The sequence below is a fragment of the Canis lupus genome, chromosome 27, assembly GCF_048164855.1.
Source record: "Canis lupus baileyi chromosome 27, mCanLup2.hap1, whole genome shotgun sequence".
In the NCBI taxonomy this organism is placed as follows: Eukaryota; Metazoa; Chordata; class Mammalia; order Carnivora; family Canidae; genus Canis; species Canis lupus.
In genome coordinates, this window is record NC_132864.1 from 14,485,656 (window position 1) to 14,500,639 (window position 14,984).

Sequence of the window (14,984 nt, forward strand, 5' to 3'; positions counted from 1 at the left end):
AGCTTTCTTTGTGGTTGCTATTTAGTGATAGTGATGATGATGATGATAATTTTCATTTATCTCATCATCTCCCTTTCTCTGGTCTCCTCTCCATCTGCATTCCAACATCATTTCCCATCTTAAAAATAAATCCTCTTTCAACCCCACATTATTCTCCTACCACCACTCAGTGCCTCTCTTCTTCTTTGTAGCCAAGTCTCTTGAAAGAATGAGTCACTACATCCATTTCTGCATCTTCATTCACTCCTCCGCCCACTCCAGTCTGGCTCCCGCTCTACACTTCTCTAAAGTCTCTCTTGCCAAATAAAAGCAACGTCATCCTTGCTAACTCTGATAGACATACTACAGATCTGATCTTAAAACTCTCAGCAGCATTTGACACCAATGACCATGCAACACCTCCTTCCCCTTCTTCCCTTAGCTTTTTGGAATCCACATTCTCTAGACTTTCTTTGGATCTCCATGGCCACCCCTTCTAAGAATCCTTCAGGGACTTCTGTGCTCGCCCATCACTTAGCATTCCTCAAGGGTCTGTTTTAAACCCTCTTGCTTTCTCATTTATGTCTGCTCTTGCTGGCCAGTTGTAGCTACTTCCAGGGTTCTAGTTACCATCTATATGCTGGTGATATATTAATCTTTATCTCTAGTTCCAGATTCACATATCCATCAGCTAAGCATCTAAATTAAGCATCTAAATTTGTATGTCCCATATACATGACAAACTCAATGCCTTCAGTTCTGAACTCATCTTTCACCCCAGATGGGCTTTCCCCTCCTACATTTCCTATCCCAGTAAGTTCTCCCACCACATCAGTTGCCCAATCCAGAAACATTCCTTAGCATCCTTTTCCTCATTACCCCTCAACCATTCAATTGTCAAATCCTGTTTTATCCTCCTTATGTTATTCAACTACGTCTCTCCTCTACCACTTTCACCTCCTCATTCTGGATCACCATCAACTCTCATCTGGACCACCTGGTAGCCTCCTGAATGGTCTCCCTGCCTCCACTTGTGCTCCTGTCTCCTCCATATTCTACATGATTTCATAAAAGCTTGGGCTCTGGAGTGAGGAGCTTCGGTTCAATCTTGGCTCTGCCACTTACTATATGGCCATGGGTAAGTTACTTAGTCCTTCTGGATCATTGTTTCTTCTTCTTTAATAAGGAGATATTAGTGTTATATTGAGTGGGATATCTAGTTCGAAACAGAATCTGCTCTGCTGAGTTTGAGAATATTGTCTAGAAAAGACAAATCTATATAGTTGAAATTTTTCATAATGAAATGTTGGTGGCAGGGCGGGGATGACTCTGTGCTTTCTCAGTGTCCTCAGGATAGAGTTCAAGGCTGTTGATAATATGATCTTTGCTGGCTTCTCCAGTGTCACCTTTGCCTCTCTTTCTTGGCATCTTGCATGTCAGCCAGCTGATGCCTGCTGCTCAGTGAATAATCCATATAATCAGGTCCTTCCTCTTTTCAGCACTATGCTAAGAACCCAGGAGGGTTGGGAGGTTCCTCTCCTGGGTGGGAGGCTGGGCTGGAGTGGCCATGCCCCAAAGCCTGTGGCTATGTGAGAGATGGTCTGCAGAGAAGCCTCAGCTTCCAGGGTGAAATGAGAAAACCAGGACAACAAGGCAAGCTCTCCAAAAAGCTAAATTTATTCATTTGAAAGGACCATTTTTGTAGGCTATGTGCTTCCAGCTTTTTTAATGTTTTAGTTTAGACATTAATGGAGGGATGCCAATAGATGGTAGTAGTTGTTTGCTTGCTTGATGTTGTTAACAATGCTGTTAGTTGACAAGCTGGCCACTCCTGTTTTCCTCCTGTCAATCAAGGCATCATCACCCACTTGGGAACCCAGAGCCATCTTCCACCTCCTAGCAAATCTGTCAGTTCTGCCTCCAAAATGTATTCCTGCTTTGCCCACTTCTGGCTACCTGCGCTGTCCTGTTATTATCCAGGTGGCCAGGCCTCTCATCTGGGCAATGCTGGCGCCCTTCTCACTGTCCTCCTCCCATCACTCTTGCCCCCTACAATCTGCCTTCCACACAGTAGCCAGAGAGTGCTTTTAGGAACAGGAATCAAACGGTTTCACTCCTCCACTGTAAACCTTGTCAGTGACTTCCCACAGCCTTGAGGAGCAAATTCCAACTCTTCCCCCTGTCGGGCCCTTGCCTGCATCTCTGCTCTTGGGCCCCTGCTTCTCCCTTCTCTCTCACCAGGTTCTGGAACATACTATCCTTCTGGATATCCCTCTTTCTTGCTTTCAGATATGTGCATTCGCTGTTCTTTAGGTCCCTTGAGTCAGGTGGCTGGATTCTCCTCTTCTAGAGGCCATGTCCTCCCAAAGCAGATCTTTTCTGGACCCCTCATCTCTATCACATCACCCAGGAGTTCAGGCAAGGATGAGAATGTGGCAAATCTCTTCATGTTTCTGTTGCCCTCAAGTGACAGGGGCCAGAGGGGCCAAGCCTGGGTTGGATCTGCCCCTCCCATCTCTGTGGTGGGTCCACTTCTACAGTTGGAAGAGGCCTGGCCTCACAGGTAGGTATGTGCCAACCCTCCCATGAAACAGGCAGCCAGCCAGGAGCTACATTTTAACAGCCACAAACTAGCACCATTTCCATGGTGACAGACAGCCTGAGGCTATGCAGGACTATACTGTGCTTTCTTTTAGCCTGGGGAGAGATTGACTGGGTAAGGGAGAAGAAGCATTTGGAGTGGGGTTTCTTCTCCTGTTTTTCTCTCAGTTTTCCCTAGTCTTCTGTATTCACTGGAATAGCTTCTGAGAGAGCTAGTCTCCAGGGAAGAGGGAAATCTTCCCAAGAAAATGAAAACATCTTTTACTTCTCTACTTAAAATCCTCCTATGACTTCTTGACTCACTCAGAATAAAATCCAAAGAACTCAGAGTGGCCTCCAAGGCCCTGTGTGATCTGCCCTTCCTCCCCCACCTATGTTATCTCTCCAGTTTACACACTTCCTCTCATTCACTAACTTATTCCCTTTGCTCCAGCCACACTGACCTCCTTTTCCTTGAACACCCTATGAAGTCCCTACCTCAGAGCCTTTGTACTTGCTGTTCTCTCCACCAGAAACATTCTTCTCTTAGAGACTTCATGTCTTGCTCCCTCTCTTCAAACAGATCTCAGCCCAAATGTCTATCCCATACATGTTAGCCCAAATGTCTATCCCACACATACTCATCTTTGCCCATTATCTTTCTCTGTCCTCTTCTCTGCTTTATTACTCTTCATAATATTTATCACCATCAGATTTTATATCTTTTTTTTTTTTTTGCCTTTTTTTGGTATCATCTCTCTCTCCTCCACTGGCATATAACCCCATGAGTTGTTGTTTAGCTCACTGTTATAATCTCTAGAGCCATGAACAGTGCCTGACTCATAGTAGATAGTCTAAATTTAATTTGGAGAAATAAATGAATAATAGAAAAGGGTAAGCTTAAAAAAAAAAGAAAGAAAAGAAAAGGGTAAGCTTATGGGATCCTTATTACAGCCTCATTCCTTGTCCTGCCCTTGCCCAGGCCAACCCAGAAAGACAAAGATCATGGTGAAGAAGGAAGGATGATTGATTGACCAAGGATTGAGGAGGCCTAGTACTCAGGCTTTTGCAGTCTGCCAGGTAACCACTTCAATATATGCTTTCTGGGTTAAGAGCATTGGATAGGTTTTTGATTTGAATCCTTCTTTGAAACCCACTTTCTACCTGGATGATCTTTTAGAAATTAACTCCAACTTTCGTAGGTTTTCTTTCCTTATCTGTGCTACAATAATGAAAAGAATAACTATATCCCAGCATATCAATTGAGATGATATAAATAAAGCCAACTGTATAAGGAAGTTATTTTTATTGTCATTCAGGTTTTTCATCTCAGTTTTCCTGGGAGCATAGTCATCATTATCCCATTCTTCCCATCTCATTGAGGCCAGAAGACAAAACAGAATCATGGGTTGGAAAACCCTATGGAATCCCTGGAGCTGATTCTCAGAGGAAATTTCTGTTGAGAATACCAAGGGCCCTGCCCTGACAATAATCTGGGGCAGTGTCTCCACAGCCCAGGTGCAGGGTTGAGACAAGCTAGGGATAGAGCAGTAGTCTTCAGAAGTCTCTGGAATCTCTGGGTTTTGGAAAGACCTTGTAAAGGATGTTTGTTTTCTCTTTGCCCCCTCTCCTCCCCCTGCTGCTTCTTTTCCCATTTCTTCTGGCAACAGTATTCTTCTTTCCTAAGGTAAAGTCACTGGATGTGGTTCAGATTGGGCTCATTGGGCCCTGCACCCCCTCCCTACTTCCTGCCCCAGGAGTGAGCACATGACCCAGGATTGGCCAATCAGGTGACACCATGCGGTAGCCACAAGGATTGGTTCAGGGGTGGAAATGTAATTTAAGCTTTACCAACGGAAACTTTCCTGGGACTTTCATGCCAGAGCTATCAGGAAAGACTTGCTTGTTACTCTGGAGTTGCTGAGGATATGAGTGTGGCATCTTGCTACATAGAAAGCCTATTCAAGAACAAAGCCAAATAGGGCCACAATGTGGGGAGACCCAACCTGATGTTAGTGTGAGCTTTTATAACCATCCATGCCTGAGGGCAGCACCACCTCTCCTGCTGTGTAGCTTGTTGCCTAACTTGAGTTAGGTCTCTGTCATTTACTATCCAAACGATTCTGACTAGCACAGGCCTACTCAGCATCCTGTTTACACACTCCTGTAACCCTGGAAGCTGGAGCCCCTTGATCTGCTATAGCTGGAGCCCCTGCCTTTGATTCTAATCTGAACTTGGTTTAAGGGACTATGAGAAACTAACCAGCCTCTTGTCTTATTTCTTCTATTGACAGCCCCTTCTTTGTACCCCAGCCTCAATAGCTGAAGCCCTGTCTTACTTCATTATCCTGGCTCTTTGCCTTTTCAACTCTCCTATGGACAGGCTCTGAACCTAGGACTCCATGGCTAGAACCCACCGTCTGCTGCTACATAGCTTGAATATTACCTGAGCCTGTCTAGACTTCCACCTGTGGTTCATACCAGTCCTGTTTGATGCAAACTACCACTCCTAATCCCTGTGTACCATGGGTCTACCCATCCCACAAATGGCCAAGTTGCAATTTTATCAACTTGAGGCCTCACAGTACAACTTTCCCAAACTGTGGTCTATGGGACTCGATTCAGTGGGACATAAATAGATATTCCATTAACATAGAGGGGAAAAAACAAAGCTGGCAATAGTTTTTCTTTAATTTTATCTTTTAAAATATATTAAAAAATAGAGTAGCATTTTACATAGGAGTTATCTTCTAAAGTTGGTACTTAAGGAAAAAATCTTATCTTGTCAAAACTGCCTTTGGTAAACCCTTGACACAAAGCATAGCAAACAGATCTTCTACCTTCCAACAAGTCCACCAGAGCCTATTTTTCCTCCAGCCCTGGAACAAGTTGCTATTTTTCCAGTTTTGCTCCAGGTGAAGGTGAAAGAAGAGGCTTTTTTTAGGGAACATGTTGAGTGGAGAGGATGTATCTAGATTCTTAGGTAGGGTGGGCAAGAGAGTCACTCTGTGAAAGGCATGTGGGAACAGAAACTGGCTGAAGGCCCAACTCAAGTATCCCATCTCACACTTGGTTTGGGGCCCCCCAGTCACTCAGTCATTACATTGTTTAAATTGCGCTGTCTCTCCAGGCACCCGTGGAACATGTATAACTGGATTTGAGGGAATTAAGTGCATATAAGATAAGATTCCACCATATGAGAGAAAGATATTTATCATTATAAGGTACTCTCATAATAATCTGCTTTTATATATAATAATTTGCTTTTAAGAAATTGTGTGCCAAGAATACCAGGAAATCAAATCACTTGTTACATGCAGTTGTGACACATGATCTATGTATTGGTGCATAAAGGAACATTTACTAACTATACTCTTCATCATCAGTTCTATATCTGGCTTAAGTAACATGTCTTATTTTATAATTTAATATATCTGTTTATTATTTAGTGTTTGTTGCATAGTAAACATAGGAATCACATTGTGTTAATCCTAATAATATTATTAATAAGAAGAAGTAACACTTGGGTAAGGGCTTGCCATACATCAGTTATTTTCCAAGCAACTTTGCATTTAGTAGCTCATTTAATTCTTTTGTTAAAAAGATTTTATTTATTTATTCATGAGAGACACAGAGAGAGAGGTAGAGACATAGGCAGAGGGTTCCCCACAGGGAGTCTTATGCAGGACTTGATCCCAGGACCCTGGGATCATACCCTGAGCAGAAGGTAGACGCTCAACCACTGAGCCACCCAGGTGCCCATGTAACTCATTTAATTCTTACAACAACCTTTGTCCCCATTTGATAGACGAGAAACTCAAGGCTCAAAGCAGTGAAGGATTATTGAATCCACAGTTCCAGATCTCAAATCCCAGGCATGGACGTGGTTATTTTGGCAGTCAGCGGAGAGAATGCATATGAAAGTGCCTATTATATTCAAAAAGATTATTTTGACTCTTTTTTTATATTCAAGTATAATTAACATAGAGTTATATTAGTTTGAGGTATACAATATATGATTCAACAATTCTATACATTTCTCAATGCTGATTGAGATGTGTCCTTTTAATCTCTTTTATCTATTTCACCCATTTCCCCTATCCATCTCCCTTTGATGGCCACCAGTTTGTTCTCTACGTTTAAGAGTCTAGTTTTTTGTTTGCATGTTTTTTCTTTGTTCATTTGTTTTGTTTCCTAATTCCATGTATGAGTGAAATCATATGGCATTTGTCTTTCTCTGACTGACTTATTTCACTTAGCATTATACCTTTTAGATCCATCCATGGTGTTGCAAATGGCAAGATTTCAGTCTTTTTTATCACTGAGCAATATTCCATTGTATCTATACCACATCTTCTTTATCCATCCCTCTATTAGTGGGCACTTGGGTTGCTTCCATATCTTGGCTATTGTAAATAATGCTGCAATAAACACAGGGATGCACATATCTTTTCCAAGTAGTATTTTCATTTCCTTTGCGTAAATACCCAGTAGTGGAATTACCAGATTATATGGCAATTCTATTTTTAAGTAAAAAAAAAGATTGTTTTTAGGGACGCCTGCGTGGCTTAGCAGTTGACGTCTGCCTTTTGCACGGGGTGTGATCCCGGGATTCTGGATCGAGTCCCACATTGGGCTCCTTGCAGGGAGCCTATTTCTCTCTTGGCCTGTGTCTCTGCCCTCCTCTCTCTGTATCTCTTATGAATACATAAATAAAATCTTTTAAAAAAATAAATAAAATAAAATCTTTTAAAAAAAAAGATTGTTTTTAAAAATAACTGCTGTTGGTGGAGCTCTGGCGCTATGCCAGACATTGAGAAGCATTTGTCACGCCTTTTTTTGTTTAATTATGGACTCTATGAACAGATGCAGAAAGGGAGGCTCAGGTTAAGTGACCTGGCCAGGGAAATTTAGCCAGGATTATGGAATAGGTTGCTCTAACCCTTAGTGAATAAACTATACTCTCTGCCTTTAGAGATGCAAGTTTGCATCATCAGCATCACAAAGAGTTGTGGGGCATTAGCCATTACGGAACTGTGAATTAAAACCACAATGAGAACCACTCACAGCTTACTAGGATTCCCAACGTCCAAAAACCAGATAAGAGCAAGTGTTTGGTTAAGGATGTGGAGAAACTGGAACATACATTGCTGGTGGGAATATGGAATGGTGTAGCCAACTCCAAAAACAGGTGACTCCTTTCTCAAAATGTTGAAAATAAAGTTACAGATGATCTTTTAGTTTCACTTGTAGGTCAGACCCAAGAAAACTGAAAACGTGTTCATGCAAACACAGATACACCAGTATTCATAGCAGCATTATCCATAATAGCCCCAAACTGGAAACAACCCGAAATGTCCACCAAAAAAAAAAAAAAGGTCTATCCAGACAATGGAATATTACTTGGCCATAAAGAGGAATGAAGTAGAAATACATGTGCCAACATGAATGCACTTTGGTAACATGATGCCGAGTGGAAGAAGCCAGACACAAAGGACTACATAGTGCATGATTCCATTTCTATGACATATCCAGAATAGGCGAATTCTACAGATAAAGAGTAGATCAGTGGATCACCAGAGCTACAGGGGAGCAGAAGGATTGGGAGTGATGGCTCAGGGCTGTGGAGTTTCTTTTTTGAGGTGATGAAAATGTTCTAAAATTGATTGTGGTGATGGTTACACAACACTGAATGTGATAAAACTCACTAAACTGTATATTTTATTTTTATTTATTTTTTAAAGATTTATTTATTTATTTGAGAGAGAGAGCAAGCGAGTATGTGAGCAGGGGGAGGAGCAAAGGGAGAGGGAGAGAATCTCAAGCAGACTCCATGCTGAGTGCAGAGCCTGATGTGGGGCTTAATCATGACCTGAACCAAAGTCAAGAGTCAGATGCTTAACCGACCTAGCCACCCAGATGTCCCTAAATTGTACACTTTAAATGAGTGAGTTATATAGTGTATGAACTATATCTCAGTAAACTATTAAGAAACAAAACCAAAAAAGCAAGGGAGGGGCCTTTCTAACACTAGAGAGGACTTAAAGTTACATTGACAAGTCTAGTCCTATTCCTCCCCTAAGTGGTGGTGATTCAGACAGATGCCAGCATTATCACTAGATGTGCCCTGAATCCTTGCCTCCTCCCTCAGAACCCAAGGTGTTGCCCTGTTTGCTACTTTGCCCAGGCATGCCCTGCCCAGCTCACCCTGGCAGGCCTGGAGTAGAACGCAAAGAGCCATTGCCTCTTATGGCTTCTTTTTGCAGCAGACTGGCACTATTTCCTGCCGCCTGCCGCTGTACCCCGACTTCAACCCTTCCCCCCACCTCCAGCCACAGCTTGCTATTAGAAAAGTTTCAGAATTAAAACCACATAGAATTCAAGATGTGCACCAGAAGCTGCACCTTGGGGATTTTTGTACTATCGAACACTGCAGACATTTCGGGTAATCCCCACACCCTGCTTACCTGATGTAAGAAAAGATGATCACATGGAAGATCCACTTAATGGTGCCATAATTCATGCTCTGGATCCGGATGATTTTGTTTGTCTCATACTGGAAAATATCGTTACAGCTGCAGCAGGCAGACATGGTGAGAGGCTCACTCTCCACTAGGGTCTGAACGAGGAGGGTTCAATCCTTCCAGACCAAGCCACAGCAGGCCTACCAGTAAAAGGAAAATGAAACATTCAGATTCTTAGCAGGAGCCTTTAGGTTTGAGTTCATCCAATGACAGCTGAGTGGGGGCGGGTCCTGGCAACTGCCCCAGATGTGGCAGGGGATAAACAAGAGAAGGGAAGTCCTACAGGCTTGGCTGGCAGATGACCCTGCTCCAGCCGGCCTCCCCCAGATGCCCGCACAAAGATGGTGTTCAAAGGAAGGGCATTTTTAGAATTCTGCTTTATCCCCTTCTTCTTTCACTTTTTTGGACTCCTTTCAGTTGGGGGAAAGGGGCAGCCCTTCAAATGTCAGGAGACCCAGTGCTTCCATTGTGCCTTAATAAAGAGCCTAGATCTTTCTGTTGCCTCAAGGCCCACTCAAAGGCTGACTGATTCATTTCCACAACCCTTTGTTCAGCCCCAGATGTCTATGAACACTGGGTGAACGGGGTCTCCCTCTTCTCCCTCTGCACACTTCCTCCACAGCACTCTGGTCTGTAGATGGTGGGGGGAATCCCAGCTGGGGCTGGGAGGGGAGGAAGACTTTATTTATATCCTGGAGATTTCCTGCATGACCCTTAAGATCCAATCTCTGCTCTGCCCCCAGAATTCCACTCATGACCTAGGCCAATCAGCCTAAAACCAGCAGAAACAAACTTGCCATTCAACGAAATTTGGTTTATTGCCTCATTCAGTGAGACAGAGCTCATGCCAGAGGAGTCATCATCAAAGGATCATCATCAAAGGGACAGAGTTACCATAGGATTATGGACTATGGTGGAGTCTAGATTAAATTTAAGTGAAAGCATTTTTTGACAGGCTCAAAACAAAGCAGATTTGTATAAAACGGTCAACTCCAGATCTGGATTGCAGATTGGACCCAGGGCCCTGATTCCCTGGAAGGAATAAAGCTAAGGCAGGCGTTGAATGTTGTATCTAGAAACCATTTATCTGAAGCTCTGCACCAAAGGTACAAATTGAGGCTGTTTCTCTGTGGCCAGGTGACTTAGATCCTCCAGGCAAAAGTGGACTATTTCTTTCTTACTGATGCAATTTCCAATAGCAAATGTTCTGATAGTCTATGATTTTAGAGGATGACATTTCTAGTAAGAAAGTGGCAATCACTCAAAAAAGATGAGGAGAGGTGGCATTATCACTTTATCTAATAAAATATTGTTTCCTATTATTTTTGCAGCTGACTTTATCTATTTCTGCTCTTACAACCTGTTAAGTGGCCACACTAATTTTTACTTTTCCAGTCTGAACTAAATTTTACTTTTTCACTCATGTGAGCTACACCAGGAGCTACCTTACCTCCTGGCTCTCAGTTTAGGAGGCTGGAGAGCAGGAGGAAGGTGAGATTGAATGCAAAGTTTCTTGGTCTTTCTCACAAGTGCACATGGCAGGTCTCCTGGTCTTACTGCTGAACTCCTACGCTGATCCCACATGCTCTCCCCTCTACTTCCTCCACCTTCTGTGTACTATCTCTCCTACCCCCACTTCATGAATACTGTTCTTAATAAGCTTACCAATGAGTTCTTAGTTGCCATATTTAGTGATATATTTTATTCCTTATCCTATTTGACTTTTTGGACAAACATCATGTACTGTTCTCTACCCCGCACCCCTTTTTAAAAGATTTTATTTATTTGACAGAGAGAGAGAGAGCTCGCACAAGCAGGCAGAGCGGTAGGCAGAGCAAGAAGCAGGCTGTCTGCTGAGCAGAGAGTTGGATGCAGGACTCAATCATGACCTGAGCCAAAGGCAGATGCTTAACTGACTGAGCCATCCAGGCACCCCTCACTTTCTACTTCTTGAGCAATTTCTTCCCTTGATTTCCATGACTCCCCTGGGTCCCTTCTTCTAGTTTCTTTTTTTTTTTTTTTTTAAGATTTTATTTAAGAGAAGGAGACAGCATACAAGACAGAGTGAGCACAAGTCGGGGGAAGGGCAGAGGGAGAAACAGGCTCCCCGCTGAGCAGGGATCCCAATGTGGGGATCATGGAATTATGACCTGCACCAAAGGCAGATGCTTCACCCACTGAGACACCCAGGCACCCCTAGATTATCATCTTTACCTCCGTGACTCTTCTCCTTTTATGTATCAGTTCTAGCAAATTCTGTTTCAGTATTTTTTATATTTCTATCAGTCATGATAGAACAGGTTATGTTGCAATAACAAACAGCCCTCCAAATTCCATGGCTTAAAACAATGTCATTTTATTTCTCATCCACAATAAATATTCACCATGGATCACCCAGGAAGCTCTGTTCATCGTAGTCACTCGGAAAGCAAAACTCATGGAACAGTTACTATCTTGAACTCTTGAATGAGAAATCTGGCAGCTTTTACAGTGGTATTTAAATGTTCTGAACTTGAGGCACCTGGGTGGCTCAGTTGGTTAAGCGTCGGACTCTTCATTTCAGCTCAGGTCATGATCTCAGGGTCCTGGGATAGAGCCCCAGGTGGGGCTCTGTGCTCACTCAGGAGTCCGCTAGAGATTCTATCCCTCAAAAAAAAAAAAAAAAAAAGAGATTCTATCCCTCTCCCTCTCCCTCTGTCCCTCCCCTGTCCTCCCACTAAGGTGCATACTCACACTCTCTTTAAAATAGATAAATATCAAAAAACAAAAAACTCTGACCTAGAAATGATGCACTCCCTTTTACCCCTAACTCATTGGTCAAAACTCGTCACTTGGCCCCATCTAACCACCAAGGAACCAGGAAATGCAATCTCACCAAATATCCCCATCCCCCTTGCCCCAGTATCCAGAAACAGAAGAAGCAGACATATTTGGTAAATAGCACTAATGACTTCTCTGTCTTCTTCCTGGGAAATTTCATCCACACACATTCTTTTAAGAATCACCAAATACTAAAGAAAAGGGGATAGAAAGAGGAATACATGTATATATTATATTTTAACTATGCATGGAATACAGCTGGAAATAGGACTGGAAGTAGGAAATAGAAATTACTACATAATTTAGGGGCCCAGTGCAAAATGAAAATGTGGGGTCCCTTACTCAAGATTAAGAATTTCAAGATGGCAACAGCAGAGCATTAAATCAAGTTCAGATCCGTTCTAGATCCTTATGTAACTGCACGAGTTATCTTCCTAAATCTGTGAAGCTTGCTGCGTCTGGAAGGATATACAAGATGATCTCTGGGGAGGGAACTGAGGCATTTGTCAGTGTTTGTCAAATGACTTATTTATCACTTTTCTATGAAGTTTTTCTACCATACCCATCCATCACTTTTTGAAAATCACTGATAGATTTTAAAAGTTTCTATTTCCAGACCAAATCGGCCTTCTGAAGTGCCACACTTGTACAGTCTATGAGCCTTCAGACCTAAAATTCCCATAGACACTTAAAATCACATCTTCAGAATGGCACACTTCTCCACAAAATAATAGTGCATATAGGGACTGATTAAGGGGAGAGTGGACACACGGACGTGGACTACTTTTCCTTTACACTCAGCTTGAGGGGAAGGGTGGTTTTTATTTTATTTTATTTTAAAGATTTTATTTACTTATTCATGAGAGACACAGAGAGAGAGGCAGGGACACAGGCAGAGGGAGAAACAAGCTCCATGCAGGGAGCCCGACGTGGGACTCCCGAGTCTCCAGGGTCAGGCCCTGGACCAAAGGTGGTGCTAAACCGCTGAGCCACCCGGGCTGCCTCAAGGAAGGGTGGTTTTTAATGGGAGGTGTAGTGTCAAGGGAAGATTGGGAAAGGGGGTGGTTAAGATGGAAACATTTGAGCCATTCAAAGATGTTCAAAGTGGAATGTCAAGAATGATTCAGGTCTCTGTTTCTTTGTGAAGTAGGAAGTCAAATCATTAATTGAATGGGGCTTGAGGGCTTGGGTGAATTTCTCTTAGTCAAGGGTGTGTATGTTTCTGGTTACAGGCCAGAAAATCAAGTGACCTTCAGCAGAAAAGGTAGTTTTTTGAGGAAACACTGTTGTCTTACAGAGCTCAAATGCAGGAAACATGGTGAGAACTTATTAATAGGGAAATTAAAATGTCCCACGCTGAGGTTGCAGTTTGGGTTTGTCTGAAGCTGTGTGGTCCTTCCTTGTCTGTCTCTCTCTGCACCCACTGTGCATCTCCATAAACATGGGACTTCTCTGTCCCTCTGGGGGCATGTCACCAAACAAGGCTATCATAGCATCCACATTAAGTGGCCACAGTTCAAGTGAGGCCCCAGACCCACAGCTTAATTCCAGAGTCCCAGAAGAGTAAATCTGATTGGTTTGGCTATCTATCTCTGGTCCAATTACCTAAAGCTATGGGCGGGATCAAAGAAGAAACAGGACATCAGGGGCCTATTGGGATATAGCAGGGGGGGGGGGGATTTAAGGTGTAGGAGGGGGGAGAAGAAAGGAGGGAAGGGAGGGAGAGGGAAGTAAGGAGGAAGAGAAAGAAAGAAATGTGACTCTCAAAGGACAGAGGCTCCTAGGCTGGAAGACTCAGGTTAGATACTCTGCTCTCATGGGACAACACTGAGGCAGTCTAGGCAGTTTCTCAGAGGTCCGTAGTGGGATTGAGACCCAGATGCCTACAGCAGTGACCTGTTCTTCAATGCTTCCTGTATTGGCTGCCTTCTCTCCCTGTCCCACTTCCCCACCTTACTGGCCTCACCTCCCCTAATGAAGTACTTGCACCTGAATTCTTGCCTTAGAGTCCACTTTGGGGAAACTCAGTCTATTTCAACCTCCTGTGGCTGCTGTTACGGAGTCAGGCATTTATGCTGAAAGCAATAGGTGCATCTGTAAGCAGAGTTGTGGTATGACTTCCTTTACACTTTAGTAAAATCACTAAAGTGCACCGTGGAAAGCGGATAGAAGGGGGGCAGGAGTGGAGGCAGGGGATCTGCCCAGGGAGAGGGTACAGTGACATGTAAGGGGGCTGAAGGAGGATCTCTGAAGGATCCAACACCAAGAGGCATCAGAGAAGGAGAGAAAAATGAGGAGGGAGCGTGTACCCAGAAGCCAACAGAAGAGCGGTTCCCAATTGGACATCCACATGCAGAAGAATGAAACTGGACCATTCTCTTACACCATACACAAAGATAAACTCAAAATGGATGAAAGATCTAAATGTGAGACAAGATTCCATCAAAATCCTAGAGGAGAACACAGGCAACACCCTTTTTGAACTTGGCCACAGTAACTTCTTGCAAGATACATCCACGAAGGCAAGAGAAACAAAAGCAAAAATGAACTATTGGGACTTCATCAAGATAAGAAGCTTTTGCACAGCAAAGGATACAGTCAACAAAACTAAAAGACAACCTACAGAATGGGAGAAGATATTTACAAATGACCTATCAGATAAAGGGCTAGTATCCAAGATCTATAAAGAACTTATTAAACTCAACACCAAAGAAACAATCCAATCATGAAATGGGCAAAAGACATGAACAGAAATCTCACAGAGGAAGACATAGACATGGCCAACAAGCACATGAGGAAATGCTCCGCATCACTTGCCATCAGGGAAATACAAATCAAAACCACAATGAGATACCACCTCACACCAATGAGAATGGGGAAAATTAACAAGGCAGGAAACCACAAATGTTGGAGAGGAAGTGGAGAAAGGGGAACCCTCTTACACTGTTGGTGGGAATGTGAACTGGTGCAGCCACTCTGGAAAACTCCTCAAAGAGTTAAAAATAGATCTGCCCTATGTCCCAGCAGTTGCACTGCTGGGGATTTACCCCAAAGATACAGATGCAGTGAAACGCCGGGACA

The 14,984-nt window shown here is 43.2% G+C and overlaps 1 protein-coding gene across 2 annotated transcripts in view; it reads right to left on the reverse strand.

The window, feature by feature from the left end:
* Positions 1-9,291, reverse strand: part of P2RX7 (purinergic receptor P2X 7) — a 43,502-nt gene extending 34,211 nt beyond the window's left edge. The window contains exon 1 of one of the 2 annotated variants that reach the window (XM_072802469.1): positions 9,027-9,291. In XM_072802469.1, the coding sequence (XP_072658570.1) occupies positions 9,027-9,151 (125 nt within the window). In that variant the 5' untranslated portion in view covers positions 9,152-9,291. The remainder of the gene's footprint in view (positions 1-9,026) is intronic. The other variant, XM_072802468.1, reaches the window with a different exon arrangement.
* Between the last annotated feature and the right edge of the window lie 5,693 nt (positions 9,292-14,984).